Below are 16939 nucleotides of genomic sequence, written 5' to 3'. Positions count from 1 at the left end.
AAAAAAGTTTGAAAAATGTCTGAAAAAATAGTCTGAAAAATGTCCGAAAAAAAAGTTTGAAAAATGAACTGAAAAAAAAAGTTTGTAAAATGTCGGAAAAAAAAGTCGGAAAAAATGTCTTTAAAAAACAAAGTCTGAAAAAAAGTTTGAAAAATGTTGGAAAAAAAAGTCTGAAAAATGTTGGGGAAAAAAGTCTGAAAAAGTGTCTGAAAAAAAAAAAGTTTGAAAGTTTTGGAAGAAGAAGTCTGAAAAAATGTCCTTAAAAAAAGTCCTTAAAAAAAGTCTGAAAAATGTCTGAAAAATTGACTGAAGGAAAAAGTTTGAAAAATGTCTGAAAAAAAAGTTTGAAAAATGTCTGAAAAAATAGTCTGAAAAATGTCCGAAAAAAAAGTTTGAAAAATGAACTGAAAAAAAAAGTTTGTAAAATGTCGGAAAAAAAAGTCGGAAAAAATGTCTTTAAAAAACAAAGTCTGAAAAAAAAGTTTGAAAAATGTTGGAAAAAAAAGTCTGAACAATTTTGGAAAAAAAAGTCTGAAAAATGTTGGGAAAAAAAGTCTGAAAAAGTGTCTGAAAAAAAAAAAGTTTGAAAGTTTTGGAAAAAGAAGTCTGAAAAAATGTCCTTAAAAAAAGTCTGAAAAAAAAAGTTTGAAAAATGTCTGAAAAAATAGTCTGAAAAATGTTGGAAAAAGTAGTCTGAAAAAATGTCCATAAAATAAGTCTGAAAAAAAAAGTTTGAAAAATGTCTGAAAAAAAAGTTTGAAAAATGTCTGAAAAAATAGTCTGAAAAATGTCTGAAAAAATAGTCTGAAAAATGTTGGAAAAAATAGTCTGAAAAATGTCTGAAAGAAAATGTCTGAAAAAAGTAAATTGTCTGTAAAATGTCTGAAAAAAAATGTCTGAAAAAAAGTTTCAATAATGTTTGAAAAAGAAGTTTCAATAATGTTGGAAAAAAAAAGTATGAAAAATGTCTGAAAAAGGTTAGAAAAAAAAAACTGTATTTACAAATCTCTATATACATACCAACTACTCTACTATTAACTTGATAAAAGAAATAAAAAATACAGTAAAATAGAATTTAAGATATATCTCTGCTGAATGCTGGTGTGGGAGACAAGCCCCCAGGAAGAACGTGGTGGCCAAATGGCGGTACTGCAACTTCCGAGTCCGTCACATGATGCCATTGGGCCCAAAAGACTTTTTCCCATAGACTTACATTGGGAAAGAGACGTCTGTAACTCAGCAGATCATTTTTTTTGAGGTGAATCAACTTCCCAGTATGAACACTTGAATAGCCCTTATTTAAAAAATTAGGTCCTAAAAGTTGTAAAATGCACGAATAGCCTTATCCAGAGTTATTTCCTTCCTCCGTTCATGTGAATGAGACCCAGACCGAGGTTGGAGCGAGGGCTGGGAGGCGGAGTTAGCAAGCCATTTCAACGGCGTGAGGGCTGTGTACCCGTGACCGAGCCATGTGACAGAGCGGACGCTACTGTGCATGCTCCATGGGCCCAATGGATGCAGAAGATCTGGGTACTTTTCCAGATGGAAGTCGAGCCATTTTGGCATCATGCACCACTGAGCAACTCTCATAGGAATGAATGGGGCCCCTTCTCCCACGCTGTATCCTGTTCTCTTAATACTCTGTTTTAGTGTCCAGATCGCCATAAAAACCTGTGAACATCAGTTAATCTAACTGTAGCTCAACTGTAACATGATACAAAGATTAATTTGTGGTGGTCACATGACTCACTTAGAAAGACAAAATAAATATTTTAAATGAAAATGTAAGTCCAAACATATCATTCAATTTTTTCAATTTTTCCAATTTTTTATTTAAAGTGTGCAGGAACAAACCGGAGCACCCGGAGTAAACCCTAACGTAAACACAAGGCTTAAAGAGTAACCAGTCATAGTGTTCATTTCAGCAGAGGACATTCACCTGTCCCCAGTGAAAATACACTAATTCTGTCCTCTAGACAAATTTTCTTCTTTTTTTTTTATTTAAAGTGTGCGGGAAGAAACCGGAGCGCCCGGAGTAAACCCTAACGTAAGAGAGGAGTGTGCAGAAGGAGCTGAATGTGAAACTAAGGGAGAGCAAGGAGGCATACAGGAAAAAGCTGGAGGACAAGTTCCAGCAAAACATTATAAGGGATGTGTGGTCGGGAATGAAGACAATCACAGGGTTCAAGGTGAAGGGAAATCAGGCTGAGGGAAACCTGAACAGAGCCAACGAGCTGTATGTGTTCTTCAAAGAGTAGCCAATGATGGTGTTCATTTCAGCAGAGGACATTCACCTGTCCCCAGTGAAAATACACTAATTCTGTCCTTTAGACTAACATTTTTTTTTTTTATTTAAAGTGTGCGGGAAGAAACCGGAGCACCCGGAGTAAACCCTAACGTAAACACAAGGCTTAAAGAGTAACCATTCATAGTGTTCATTTCAGCAGAGGACATTCACCTGTCCCCAGTGAAAATACACTAATTATGTCCCCTAGACTAAATTTTTTTTTTATTATTATTTAAAGGGACTGTTTGTAACTTCTTACATGTATAAATCAATCTGGGTCGGTGTCCCATGCGCGCTCGCGTGTGGCTGCACTGTTCAGACAAGACTCCAACACAAACTACACGGAAGCACCAAAACCACAAAGTTATATCTTGTGAAGCCCATCTTCCAAAACAGTGTTGGCCGCGGTCGGAGGACGCGTAGGAGACCGTAGCTTTGGTCTCCAGGGCCGGAGTCTCTGCTGTACTCTGCTCCTCTGCCTGCCTTCACTCACACCGCGCTCGTTCTCGTTGTCTCGCTCCACCTCTACACATGCATTGGCACACTACACACTGCAGAAGAGTTAGCTTAGCTCTGAGAATATCTAGTGAATGTACAGTGGATGTTTGTGCAGAAATAAATGCTGCAAATCCTCCAGACCAACAGAGGTTTCCTGTGTCTTGTGAAGTGATGGCGTTCCGCAGTGAGTTACGTTATCGTCGCGGCCGCAGTCGGGAGGCTGAGGCAGGAAAAGCCAACACTAGAATCAGCATTGATTCATGGAGAGACCTTCGTCTGGTCAGCTAACACTGTCAAGCAGGTGAAATATAGAGTGATATTGTGGTTTTAGCTGATGTGTGTCACCTCACTGTTTTGACGGATGCTCGCTTACATTCAGGTAGCGCGTGCACACGGGCGACAGGACGCTGACTTTCATTGACTTAACGGCCACAGGTGTCGCTGTTACAACTAATTTCTGATTCTTACAAACAGTCCCTTTAAAGTGTGTGGGAAGAAACCGGAGTACCCGGAGTAAACCCTAACGTAAGAGAGGAGTGTGCAGAAGGAGCTGAAGGTGAAACTAAGGGAGAGCAAGGAGGCATACAGGAAAAAGCTGGAGGACAAGTTCCAGCAAAACATTATAAGGGATGTGTGGTCGGGAATGAAGACAATCACAGGGTTCAAGGTGAAGGGGAATCAGGCTGAGGGAAACCTGAACAGAGCCAACGAGCTGAATGTGTTCTTCAAAGAGTAGCCAATGATAGTGTTAATTTCAGCAGAGGACATTCACTTGTCCCCAGTGAAAATACACTAATTCTGTCCTATAGACAATTTTTTTTTTTTTTAATTTAAAGTGTGCGGGATTAAACCAGAGCGCCCGGAGGAAACCCTTTCGTAAAGATCCGGCCAAAGCTTGAGCCCCTACCGCAGTCTAAAAGGTTTAGGATGTAATGCAAATCTGTATTTTGGCTCCCCGATACCTGCAGAGACGTAATTCGACCCTTCTATACTGTCATTGGAAGTCAACTCTTTTCGGAGGGACAGTAGTTTGTGGGAGACAGAGTTGAGCCCCAGATTTGTCTGCTCCTTCTGTAAGGCCGTCAGATTGTCAACAATCTGTTTACGTGTCTGGAGCTCCCTAAACCTCTTTGCTTCTGCAGTCGGTTTTAGGAACAAACTGGAGTTTGCAGCATTCTGCTCCTGCATTCTGAAACGTGTTTCAGCTGCCACTGAGATATTGAAGTTACATGCAGCGATTCTGTTATCTCTGGCATTCATAGCCTCCAATTGTTCTTCATGTTGGAGCAACTTGTAGCCCTTATCCATAGCCCAAGAAGAGCCCAGATCACTCTGACGCTCTGCCTCTTCTTTCTGCCTTTTCTCCTGCATCTGCATTTGAATGCCGGCAAGTTGTGTGCGACGCATTGCAGCGTTGTTTGCTACTTGTTCCTGCTTCTGCTTTTCCAGTTCAGCCACTCTATTAGCTTCCCACTGGGCAAGGCTCTGTTTCTCCCTCAGAGTTCTGGCAGTAGCCTGTTCCTTCTGTAAAGCCGCCATGTTGCCAAAAGCAATCTTTTGGTTTGTCTGGCGCTCTGTGAACCTATCTGCTTTTGCATTCGCCATTGCAGCATTCTGCTCCTGCAGTGTTTCACGTTTTTCAGCAGCCATGGCCATATTGAAGTTCTGTACATCAAGTGTCTTTTCTCTGGCCTTCATAAACTTCAATTTTTCCTCATGGTGGAACAACTTGCTGTCCTGATCCCTAGCCCGAGAAGCGTCCAAATCGCTCTGACGCTTTGCCATTTCTTGCTGCCTTTTCTCCTGTATCTGCATTTGAATGCCGGCAAGTTGTGTGCGACGCATTGCAGCGTTGTTTGCTACTTGTTCCTGCCTCTGCTTTTCCAGTACAGACACTTTCTTAGCTTCCCACTGGGCAAGGCTCTGTTTCTCCCTCAGAGTTATGGCAGTAGCCTGTTCCTTCTGTAAAGCCGCCATGTTGCCAAAAGCAATCTTTTGGTTTGTCTGGCGCTCTGTGAACCTATCTGCTTTTGCATTCGCCATTGCAGCATTCTGCTCCTGCAGTGTTTCACGTTTTTCAGCAGCCATGGCCATATTGAAGTTCTGTACATCAAGTGTCTTTTCTCTGGCCTTCATAAACTTCAATTTTTCCTCATGGTGGAACAACTTGCTGTCCTGATCCCTAGCCCAAGAAGCGTCCAAATCGCTCTGACGCTTTGCCATTTCTTGCTGCCTTTTCTCCTTCATCTGCATTTGAATGCCGGCAAGTTGTGTGCGATGCATTGCAGCGTTGTTTGCTACTTGTTCCTGCTTCTGCTTTTCCAGTACAGCCACTCTATTAGCTTCCCACTGGGCAAGGCTCTGTTTCTCCCTCAGAGTTCTGGCAGTAGCCTGTTCCTTCTGTAAAGCCGCCATGTTGCCAAAAGCAATCTTTTGGTTTGTCTGGCGCTCTGTGAACCTATCTGCTTTTGCATTCGCCATTGCAGCATTCTGCTCCTGCAGTGTTTCACGTTTTTCAGCAGCCATGGCCATATTGAAGTTCTGTACATCAAGTGTCTTTTCTCTGGCCTTCATAAACTTCAATTTTTCCTCATGGTGGAACAACTTGCTGTCCTGATCCCTAGCCCGAGAAGCGTCCAAATCGCTCTGACGCTTTGCCATTTCTCGCTGCCTTTTCTCCTGTATCTGCATTTGAATGCCGGCAAGTTGTGTGCGATGCATTGCAGCGTTGTTTGCTACTTGTTCCTGCTTCTGATTTTCCAGTACAGCCACTTTCTTAGCTTCCCACTGGGCAAGGCTCTGTTTCTCCCTCAGAGTTCTGGCAGTAGCCTGTTCCTTCTGTAAGGCCGCCATGTTTTCAAAAACAATCTGTTGACATGTCTTGTGCTCTGTGAACCTCTCTGCTTGTTTAGCTGTTCTTCGCAGCAGCTTTCCCTCTACTTCAAGCTGAGGAAGTTTGGGTCTCTCCTCCAAATGTGGCGTTAAGACTACTCTGCTAGAATTTTGGACACGGCCTCTGGGTTGCTGCTCAGTTTCGTTTACCCACTGCATCTTTTGGCCTTGCCGGGCCTTGAGGAGTTTGTCCTCTGGTCTAGATGCTGGAGTAAGTCTGAACATTTCAGCCCAGTAGTGCTGTGTTCGTTGTTCTGTAGTACTAGTAGAAAATATCCTACTGACAATCACGACGCGTGTTTTGGTATGACAGATTCGTTCGAGCTTAGCAGTGGTTCTGATCAGTCTATTGGTAATATCTCATATCCTGGTGCCTTAGTTTCTAGAGCCTTTATGATGTCATAAAGTCACATTCTGTGACTTAGAATGTCGAGACTTGAGCTCTGATGACATCATCACATAGTGGATTTCATCTTGAGACTTGAGTTTTGATGACATCATCAAATTCTAGTGCCTTCTGGTGGTTTATTTTATTATTTTTTTTATTTTATTTTTTTTAATTCAAAACTTTATTTAAAATCTGACATCACAGCCTGAAAAGAGTTGCATTTTTTGTAACACTTTCTATGATGTTAATGAGACCTCAGATTACAGAAGGTTTTTAGAAATCATTCTTGTAATGTGATATAATAACAAAGATACAACATTTTGCCTGCAACAAGCTGTCAGGATTTCTGCCCATTCGTGATCTCACGAATATACAATATTTAGACTCTTGACACAATTTTAAACGTAAACATTCTAAATGTGTCCCAGTTTATTCCTGGTATTTGAATGTCACATGGACCCAAGCTATTGCCTAGCAACACAATTTTATTGCGATTCCGTTAAAATGCGAATTGATTTTTTCTTATAGATGAGAACAATGATCTCACCAAATTTCATCAAGAGCTTTTTCGAAACTCTGGCAAGCGTTTGGGGGTGCTATGGAGCCCGCTGGCCACGCCCAAGCCCAATCACTCCAAACTCCAGCCACTTTGGCGAAAGGCACTTTTTCGCCGCGACGCCACGGCAACATAGTTTCATAAAAACTGAAGCTTTTAGCAACCTTTCATCACAAAGATCTTAAGATAATACCGACCACTGCTCAGGCCCTAATAATAATTCTACATAAACATTTTTCTCCATTTTCTGACATTTTACAGACCAAACAACTAATCGATTAATCAAAATAATCAACAGATTAATCAACAATGAAAATGATCGTAGGTTGCAGCCCTAAACTCAAGGTTCATTTAACATTCCAGAAAACTCCATTTGCTGATGAAGACCATGAGATGTGGTTGAAAGCTCATGAAAAAGCTAAAAAGTTCAGATTATTTTGTCAAATTACTGAACCCAAATTCAAGAATTGATTTTAATTTTTTATTAAATTTAAATGGTGCTGCATTTAGAACACGTAACTGATAATTTAATTCACCTAATCCAGTTTGTTGGAAATGTGCCATTCAATTGTGTGTGGTCTCCCAGGCGTCAATGGCTTGAATCAGCTGGTGGAAGATATCATCTCATCTTTAGTAACCTGACACTGAGGCACATGAGTGGCGTGTGCATGCCAAGAGAGGCCTGTGAAATATTCATGAGTAGAAAGGCCAAGAGCACAGTGCACACTGAGCCGCCGTAACAGGTGCACAGGTGCAGAGCTATGGGGACTGTTGAGGAAGCTTTAAAGTGTCCCATCTGCCAGGACGTCTTCACAGGTCCTGTGACGCTGCCGTGCGGACATGACTTCTGTCTCACCTGTATCCAGGCTGTCTGGGAAACAGATGGGTCTGATGCGGGTCCTCTCTTCTGTCCAGAGTGTCAGATATTCCTCCCCTCTGACCTCACTCTGGAGATAAACACCAACCTTCAGACCAAAGTAAAGGACTTCATCACTAGCAGGCTGTCAACAGCAGAGCTACGGACACCATGCAGGGCAACCCAATCATCCTCAACTATCCACTGTGACCACTGCATAGAGACGCCATCGGTGGCCATCAGGACCTGTCTGACCTGTGACGCCTCACTGTGCGAGGCTCACGCCCAGCTGCACCAGCGGAGGTCCGCTCTGAGGGAGCACACCGTGGTGGAGGTGACAGGGGATCCGCTGTCTCTGAAGTGCAGGGAGCACCGTGATGAGCTCAAGCTCTTCTGTATGGAGGAGCGGGTCCCTGTGTGCTGTCTGTGTGTCCTGGTTGGCACTCACAAGAACCACAAAGCATTTCAACTCCATGAAGCCTGTGCCGACTTCAAGGTGAATATTATTGTGTTTTATTCCTTTGTAAATGTGGTGATTATGTATTTATTTCTATTCATTTTTATAGGCCTGTTGTATTTCTGTCTTTAGAGCATGTTAGAGACCACCATGAACCAACTGCTGAAGAGGAAAAGTGAAGCAGAACATGCCATCAGGGACTTGGAGTCATTGTATACCCAAACAGTGGTACAGTCATTATGAAATACCCCCTTTTTAACCATCTATTGTTTTAAGATACAGTGTGTGGTTGCAGATTGCAACCAACTGAGTACCCCTCTGCTCATTCTTCCTTTTCCTAGACTGAGGTAACGTGAAAACCGTGGTAACGCCTTTCGCCTCGCTCAGAGGCCATCCTTACCATAATAAAACTACTTTAGGAGCAACAAAAGTCAGACGCTTCTCACATTACCGCAGTTTCACAAGCATGTAGAGAACCTGGGGTGGTCTTTTCATAAAAAAAGCAAAAGGCTCCCGCTAGAGCGTGTGTTTGGTTTGTCCGTTCTGGGCTACTGTAGTAACATACCAGAGCAACATGGCAGACTCCATGAAGAGGACGTATGTAGATATGAAGGGCTCATGCTAAGCTAACGAAAACACAACAATCCTAAATTTCAGGTGATAATAAACTAATGAAAACATAGTTATGAATATTATATTCCCTCCTGAAAGGATATAGCTCCCCTATGATCTGGATGTCTAGATCGCCCGAAATGTTACACACTGTTCCTTTTTTTTCAATAGAAGTCTGCTGCAGATTTCAGAGAGAGAATCTCAGACAAGTACAGCAGGATCCATGTTGTGCTGGATGGCGATGAGCGTCTGATGATGCAGATTATAGACGCAGAAGAGATGTACATGACAGAGTGGCTGGAAGCCCAGAGGGGCGTCATGGAGGCTCAGATCACAGAGATAGACGGCCTCAGAGCCTCCAGGAAATCACTCCTCCGAGAAACAAATGAGCTGCGATTCCTACAGGTAGGTTACCTAATATTATGACAGTGTGTTATTGTGATCATGTGAATGTCTCCTATCCATGACCTGTTTATTTTCAACAGCAAATCGCAGCACAGAATCTTTGGTGAGTATATCATCACTCTATTTTTTTTACTATCCTAGCGGCTTTCTTTTGGTATGATTTTCGCCTTCTAATGGTTTTCAGTTTTTATTGCAGTGAACCGTTGGATTTAGCACCAATCCAGGAAGTAGACAAAGATCTGTGTGACCTTGAAAAGCTGAGGACCGTAGAGAGGCTGGTGGATGACCTCTCCGTGGCTCTGTCCCAACATTTTCCACGAATGTGGTCATGTTAGTAAAGAATCCAGTTATTTGCAGTCTAAAATCAACCCCTGCTATCTCTGTTTACTGAATCTAGATTTTTATTTGCAGATCTAAGTTCTCCCGTTCTGGACTCCAAGTCAGCCCATCCCAAACTGGAAATATCCCAGGACAGAAAACAAGTGTCCTGGAGACAGCAACCTGTCAGTGAAGCTCGGAGCCCTCAGCCATATGACTCCCAGTACAGCGTCCTGGCTCAGGAGAGTTTCACTACTGGCTGCCACTACTGGGAGGTCATCGTCCAGGAGAAACCTTACTGGCTAATGGGTGTGACCACAGGGCCAGTCGATAAAAAAGATGCTCCAAGTCAGAGTTCCTCCAGCCTGGGTGTGAACAACACATCCTGGTGCATCTACCATGCAGATGGACAGTACTTGGCGTGCCACGACACCCAGGGGAAGCAGCTGTCAGTGGGAAAGAGAGTCAGGAAGCTGGGCATACTGGCAAATCTCCAGAAGGGGGAGCTGTCATTCTACGACGCTGACTCCATGACCCTGCTCCACTCCTTCTGTGTGCAGTGCACAGAGCCTCTCTACCCCATGTTAAACCCATGCATTGATGTGAATGGACTGAACACGCAGCCGCTTACCATGTTTTGGATTAAGGAGCCCTGGGATTGGCAAGGAAACACAAATGAGGGCAATGAGTAAACTTGGGAGGCCAACCTTATCTGTGTTGTGAACAAAGATTGAAGATTCACTGATTCACAATTTCCATTTTTTATTCCATTCTTGCTCACATTAGAGCAACAAAGTGTAACATTTCAGGGGATCTATTGGCAGAAATGGAATATAATGCTCATAACTATGTTTTCATTAGTTAAACTAAGAATTGTTGTGTTTTCGTTAGCTTAGAATGAGTCCTTCACAAACCAAACACTGGCTCTAGAGAGCCTTTTGCATTTTACAATACCTGAAGGCCACTGTAGTTCTCTGACACACTTGTGAAACTGTGGTAACGTGAGCCGCAGAGCGCTAAACCGTGGTACCACCAGCCACCATCTGACTTCCGTTGCTCATGAAGTTGTATTATTATGGTGAGGATGGCCTCTGAGCGAAGCAAACAGCATTATTAAAGCTTTGCACTCGGCGGCTCACGTTACTGCAGTCTTGGGAAGGGAGGAGTGAGCGGAGGGGTACTCAATCGGTTGCAATCTGTAACCACACCACTAGATGCCGCCAAACCCTGGACCTTTAAATAACATTGTGGAAATGTCAAACATGCTGTAGTTCCCCTGCTTGGATCTGTCCCAGGTAATACTAAAACTATGATTAAGGAATTTACCTACCTCTGTATTTAAGAGAAGTTATTGTTAGAGCTGATATAGACGATGAACATACAATTTCTCATTACCAGCAGCAAGGCTAAATATACTGTGTTATGGTGTTCTGATAGTATGCTATTGTGATCCCATAATGTTGATGTTTTATACAAAGCTGTTAAGTAAGAAAAATAGTTGAGAAGAGATATTATTATATTATTATATATTATTATTTTGTCAATAGTCGTATATTACCTTTTCAGTGTCATGTAAATATTTCATCAAGTGGTATCGGGTGAAACCTCAAACAGCACTTTTGTTTTGTGGTAAAGACTATCTGTTCGGTCAGCAGCTTAGCAGCTCTTATGTTTGACTTGATGTCGTTCAGGAAGTAAATGACCCGTGTGTAAACTACTGTACTGTCTCCTTGTTTGTCCCTCAGCTCACCAGACCATGGAGGAGCATATAATTATTAAATAATGTTTATAATAAAGTTATTTTTTATACATTTTGGCAGTAATTCCAAAGAAATTTCAAACCAAACTTGCTAATAGTCAATTACCATGAAATTTGTGGACCTGTAAAATGAAGTGTTACCTTGATTTTTCATGTGATCTAAGAATTTCAAAGTTGTACTGTTAGATACTTGCCCAAAGTATGTCCACACCACATTTCAAGACATTTGATTAATCAGGGCATTTTCCATTATCAGACTAAATAAAGTCTTTGGGCACAAATAAGAAAATATGACACACTTTTCCTTTTCCACACACACATCAATTTTAATATAGGATTTTAGATTGCCTTGAGTAAAGCTTCAAGGGAAAACCAAGTAAGTATGACATTTAGATGTATAACAGATTTCGGGTTTTTCTGTTGAGGGCCACATTAAACTGAAATGATAATGCACATTTTCTCCATTTTAGAAGGCTTGAGTCTTTGACTTGATCCAGTCCAGGAAGTGAGTGACCTGTGTGTAGACGCCAGGCTTGTCCTTCCTTCCACATTGGTCTCCCCAGCTCACCAGACCATAAATAACACTGGTACTGTTCTGCTCACAAGTCAGCGGTCCTCCAGAGTCACCCTGAAACAAGAGCACCCAGCTGACCAATGCACACAATGCTGCACACATTTTAACCTCAGGTAAGTTAGTCATGCAGGTATATTTTGAATGATAACATGCACATTTCCTTCACTAACCTGGCAGGAATCCACCCCTCCCTGCAGGTGGCCAGCACAGAACATACTATTATCCAGGGCATTGCCATAAATCTGTGGTTCAGAGCACTTTTCCTGGTTGATCAGCAGCACGTCGGCATCCAGCAGGTGGTTGGAACCATATGAAGCTGCACAGAGAGGGTGGAACTTTTACTAAATATAACAACAAATGCAACAAAGTTGTTATAGAGAAGGTTGTCTCTAATTTTACTGGTTGTTTGTGAGTAAAGATTGAGCTGAAGTGCCTCTGAAACAAACCAAAAGATCTGAATAACAATTACTTTTATTTTTTACTTTCTGAATATGCAAAAGTGGCCTTACAGTTCTCAGTGGCACCCCATCCAGAGATTTTACACTCCATCCCATCAGGCAGTTGGGCATCAGGCAGACAGGCTGTCTTCACAAACTGGGTCTCAATGGCACAAACTCCATCAGTGCCTTTCAGCCTCAACAAGGCTTTGGAAATGAAATGATAAAGTACTTAACCTCTTGTATTTTTACATTGCAATCTCACACATACATATTACTATTTTTACTTCATAGACTATCAACACTGAACAAACCATCAATCATATCACTACAAATGGTTCTATTTGACTCGCTCACGTCCCATCCTTAGTTAACTAAAAAGCTCAAATCGATTTATTCTAATATTGTTTGTAATATCAGTGCTTATTTTATATAAAATGAGAGACATGGATCACCTATGTCGTTGTAAACAGCTTCAGGAGTCTCTCTGTAGTTCTCATGCCTAATAGCCTCTTCAACTTGTAAGGTTTGCTCTGTGGTTTCCACCATATTCAGCGACAGACCTCCCACAACCACCTGCACGTCCTTTGCTGGTTCACTGTGCAAACAAAACATGATTCAATACATATTAAAGGAACAGTGTGTAAAATTTAGGTGGATCTTTTAGCAGAAATATAACATAATATTCATAACTATGTTTTCATTAGTGTATAATCACCTGAAACTAAGAATTGTGTTTTCGTTAGCTTCACAGAGTCCGCCATGTTGCTCCGCCATGTTTCTACAGTAGCCCAGAACGGACAAACCAAACACTGGCTCTAGAGAGAGCCTTTCATGCTTTTACGTTACCTGAAGGCCACCGTAGTTCTCTGACACGCTTGTGAAACTGCATTAACGTGAGCCGCAGAGTGCAAAATCGTCGCCAATGTCTGACTTTCGTTGCCATAAAATGTTATTACGGTAAGGATGGCCTCTGAGCGAGGCGAACGACGTTATCACGGTTTTGCACTCGGTGGCTCACATTAACGCAGTCTTGGAGAGGGAGGAGTGAGCGGAGGGATATTTGGTTACAATCTACAAACACACCACTAGATGCCACCAAGTCCTACACACTGTACCTTTAAGACCACATGTGAAAGCTATTTCATAATCAGCCAATGTTTTGTGTTGTTTTTCTTAGTCATGATTGTGCTTACATGCAGTGTCCAGCTGTCAGTACCCAGCAGCTCGCGATGAGAACTCCTCCACACATGTGTCTGAATGGCAGGCTGGAGCTCTGCGGTCTCACCTGCAGGGACACCTGCCAGGGTACAGCCCCAGGAGAGATCTTCAGACCTCCAAAAATTCGGGTCAAGGGCTTCTTTGGCTGAGGCTTCCCACAGGTCCTGAACTGTTGCGGTGGAACGGTGGCGGTGGGGGTGAGAGGAACATCAGCAGTGGGTGTAGGAGAAGGTTGTGGAGCCTGGCTGGGCTTCTCAGTCGTTGTGGGTTCGATTGGTTCGGAGGGTGCTGTGGGTTTGATTGATTCGGTGGGTGCTGTGGGTTTGATTGATTCGGTGGGTGCTGTGGGTTTGATTGATTCGGAGGGTGCTGTGGGTTTGATTGATTCGGTGGGTGCTATGGGTTCAGGTTTTGCAGTTTGGGGCTTGGAAGGAGTGGGATCAGTGACTGCAGGGACAATTTCAGTTGGCGCCACACCTGAAAACACACACACAAGAAGATAACAGAAGATAACAACCAGTTTTGTTGATTCATAACCATAAAGTTGTCTGACTTTAAAGCTGACCTGTTGGTTCAGGACACTCTGTGACATCACAGTAGTCCCACGACAACTTGCAGCCTTTCCTGAAGAAGCACCAGGGCATGTCGTCTCCGTCTGGGTTTCTGTGTCAGAGAAGACGTGTGAGTGAGCATCCTCATGTTTGTAGATGCCGTCTGCTATTTGAATACACCGACCTGCAGAAGTTGTGAGGGCCAAGTCCATTGCTGTCCTCGAAGGAGTTGAAGGGATCAACACCGTTGTCCAGGATGAAGTGAGAGTTCCAGTAGAGGCATTCTTGGCCGTCATCAGTCTCACTCACTTTGCCACGGTATGACTCTCCGTCATCATCATAGCAGTCATCTGGGCCTAAGAAATATACCTCACACAGTCAGTATGTGAGTTAAGTTGATGTGTAAGCTGGACTGGGAAAAGGAAAGCAATAATGTATTTACCAACATGGCAGAAACGTCCTGTGAACCCCAGAGGGCACTCGCACTCGAAGTCATTACCATCGTTGATGCATTGTCCACCATTCCTACATGGATTAGGCTCACACAGTGACACTTTGGAGAAAAACAGTCAACAGTGAAAACTTGCTTTCAGCAACTGAAGAGAGTTGTTTGAACAAAGAAATAGTCCTTACTGTGAACGCAGCGTGGCGGCTGGAAGGGCTCCTTGCATTTGCACTCATAGTACGGGGGAATTGAAGTCAGCACACATTCACCTCGCCCGCATCTACCTCTTTTACAACGTTTGGGACCTGAGATGAGAACACAACAGTTTCACTTCATTTGTGCACATTATACTGTATATTGTGCATGTATGACTAGGGCTGCAACTGACAGTTATTTTCATTCTCGATTAATCTGTCGATTATTTTCTCGATTAATCGATTAGTTTGCTCTATAAAATGTCAGAAAATGGTGAAAAATGTTAATCAGTGTTTCCAAAAGCCCAAGATGACATCCTTAAATTCCATGTTTTATCCACAACTCAAAGATATTCAGTTTACTGTCATAGAGGAGTAAAGAAACCAGAAAATATTCACATTTAAGAAGCTGGAATCAGAGAATTTTTGCTTTTTTCGGTAACAATTCCGCAAGCATGGTAAAAGGGATTTCTTTTTCAAACCTTTCTGGCATTTCTTTCCCTTGAAAGGTATGGGACAATCGCATTCGAATTTCCTCTTGCCTTTCTCCTCACACACTCCATTGTTGCGGCAAGGGTTTGGGTTGCACAGGCCTAAGAAATGAGAAAAGCCAAGGGGGGAACATAAGCATTCAATTTGAGTTTTCCAATGTAATGTCATCGTTTATAAAACATGTGACATGACAGATTGATATAAGAATACATGAGTGTTAACTCTCTCTCACCTTCTGGCTCTTGAATGTCAAACAGCCAGTCTGTGCGGTCATCATCATCGTCATCATCGCCATCATCGCGTCCCTCCACGATCTCAAAGAAGAGGTCTAAAACAATAATTTTCCTTTATAAGATATACAGCATTGTCGACTTCCTCTAACTCTTACCCTTTAAGAATAATGTTCTATATATAAAACAGTATAAAAGGAATAAAAAGAAGCACTTACCTCTAATTATGTCCGCAACCTTTATTCTTTTTTTGTTGGGTTTGTGTCCAGGTCCATGCTCATGATCATGATGATGATGTTTTTTGTGCTTTTTAGGTTTTAGCTGAATAATAATTTGACAGCACCACAAAAGAGTCATAATAATAAAAGATCATGTGAAGTTCCTGGTAGAATTTTGTTGATATTCATGATAAAACAATGTAGTGAATTAATCTGCATTTAATTTCCAGCAAAATGGCTTATCAAACATTGCAACTTTGTAAATAAGAGCCAATGCATTTGCTTATTGCTATATATTATATACAGTGAATACATACTTCAGCAGGTATGACGAGCAGCGCCAAGACGAGGCAAAAGAAGAGGAGCTTTAGGTTCATGGTGGCGGATCAGAAGACAACCAGGAGAGTAAAACGAGAGTGCACTGTCTGGTAGATCACTCACACATTTCTAAACGTTTGTGTAAGTCCACTAACCTTTGATTCAGCGGGGTAGTCTGGCATCCGTCCCTGTTGCTCACTCACTTTTATTGATTTTAACTCTGCTCTTTATTTTTCTTACTAATAATACGCAGAACACTGCTCATGTTAGTGAACAGTTAAAATGGACAAATAAATTGTGCAAAATCAAGATCACTGTCTCTGCCACCCTTGAAACATTTTTATATTGAAATAATTAGAATTAATTTTAATCAAACAGGATAAGCGCCCACTCAAAGGCTCAGAGAGCATATTTGCAAAGCATTGTTTGTTTGAATATAGACTTTGGATCCAAATACACTAGGTGCATTTCAGGATAAAGTTCTCAGTAAAGTGTATTAATACTTACAGCATGATTGTATGCTCAATCAAATATAACATCCCTTGCAGTATCAGTCAATTTTATGACTTCCAAGTAGAACTGAAATATTTTTTAAAGGCGAGAAACTACAGGCAAAGACATATTGCACACCAATTCTGCACACCACAAACAGCTCTACTCTGCACCTTTATAGACTTGTTTTACTGTATTTCACAAACAATGTGCAGCTTTATTTTGCACTTTAGTCTAATTTTAAAAAACTCTCTACCTCAGTTCTTATCCCGCATTATATTCCATATTTGACATTTCTTAATCCCCTGATCTCTATATCCCCTATATTTTATTATCCAGCACTATATCATTTTTTGCACTACATTCACGTTTTTAATAGTCCTGTATCTCAGTTGTTACATTGCACCATATTCATTTTTAACAGTTTTCTTCATCTCCTGGTATTTTCATGTCTGGTATATTTTTCTTTTATATAAATGTATATACTTTGTACTACTTACTTGTGCCTTTATACTAATATGTTTGCACTATGGAACTGTGATGCTGGAAACTTGAATTTCTCTCGGGATCAATAAAGTTACTATCTATCTATCTATCTATATTTTTTTATGCACTGGTCAATTTTGAGAGTTCAGGCTATTTTGCTTCCATGACACATCTTCTTTCAGACTACTGGATAAAAAAGATTAAAAAAAACACATTTAGGTGTTTATTTCACTACTTTGTGTATTTGCGTCTG

At 41.7% G+C, this 16939-nt stretch overlaps 2 protein-coding genes across 4 annotated transcripts; one reads left to right on the top strand and one right to left on the bottom strand.

Annotated features, from left to right (window-relative positions):
* The first annotated feature begins 6215 nt into the window (after positions 1-6215).
* Positions 6216-10148, top strand: LOC141773551 (E3 ubiquitin/ISG15 ligase TRIM25). The gene is made up of 6 exons (XM_074645394.1): positions 6216-7973; positions 8067-8162; positions 8718-8951; positions 9032-9054; positions 9148-9281; positions 9363-10148. The coding sequence occupies exons 1-6, from the start codon at positions 7383-7385 to the stop codon at positions 9959-9961; spliced, it is 1677 nt and encodes a 558-aa protein (XP_074501495.1). The 5' UTR covers positions 6216-7382; the 3' UTR covers positions 9962-10148.
* A 1179-nt stretch (positions 10149-11327) lies between these two features.
* Positions 11328-15958, bottom strand: LOC141774220 (hyaluronan-binding protein 2). 3 transcript variants are annotated; one of them, XM_074646687.1, is made up of 14 exons: positions 15708-15958; positions 15391-15493; positions 15175-15270; positions 14933-15043; positions 14445-14561; positions 14254-14364; positions 13996-14167; positions 13826-13923; positions 13659-13737; positions 13236-13604; positions 12495-12637; positions 12112-12246; positions 11773-11918; positions 11328-11656 (listed from the first exon to the last, which is right to left on the bottom strand). In XM_074646687.1, exons 1-14 carry the CDS (start codon positions 15765-15767, stop codon positions 11495-11497), a joined length of 1902 nt encoding a protein of 633 aa, XP_074502788.1. In that variant the 5' UTR covers positions 15768-15958; the 3' UTR covers positions 11328-11494. The 3 variants fall into 3 exon arrangements, with proteins under 3 accessions (XP_074502788.1, XP_074502789.1, XP_074502787.1); XM_074646688.1 differs by having other exon boundaries at positions 13236-13577; positions 15708-15955; XM_074646686.1 differs by having other exon boundaries at positions 13236-13737; positions 15708-15950.
* Positions 15959-16939: the final 981 nt, after the last annotated feature.

This window comes from Sebastes fasciatus, chromosome 9 (assembly GCF_043250625.1).
Source record: "Sebastes fasciatus isolate fSebFas1 chromosome 9, fSebFas1.pri, whole genome shotgun sequence".
NCBI lineage: Eukaryota > Metazoa > Chordata > Actinopteri > Perciformes > Sebastidae > Sebastes > Sebastes fasciatus.
Note: the sequence above shows the minus strand (reverse complement) of the source record. Positions and strands in the feature narration are given on the sequence as shown.

Excerpts from the sequence above, each read along its gene's own strand:
- LOC141773551 (XM_074645394.1), top strand. The coding sequence starts at position 7,383 with ATGGGGACTGTTGAGGAAGCTTTAAAGTGTCCCATCTGCCAGGACGTC. Across the intron at positions 8,952-9,031 it reads ATGAGCTGCGATTCCTACAG|CAAATCGCAGCACAGAATCT; the intron begins GTAGGTTACCTA and ends TATTTTCAACAG. Across the intron at positions 9,055-9,147 it reads ATCGCAGCACAGAATCTTTG|TGAACCGTTGGATTTAGCAC; the intron begins GTGAGTATATCA and ends TTTTTATTGCAG.
- LOC141774220 (XM_074646686.1), bottom strand. The coding sequence starts at position 15,767 with ATGAACCTAAAGCTCCTCTTCTTTTGCCTCGTCTTGGCGCTGCTCGTC. Across the intron at positions 14,168-14,253 it reads AGGACGTTTCTGCCATGTTG|GCCCAGATGACTGCTATGAT; the intron begins GTAAATACATTA and ends TATATTTCTTAG. Across the intron at positions 11,657-11,772 it reads GAGGGGTGGATTCCTGCCAG|GGTGACTCTGGAGGACCGCT; the intron begins GTTAGTGAAGGA and ends CTCTTGTTTCAG.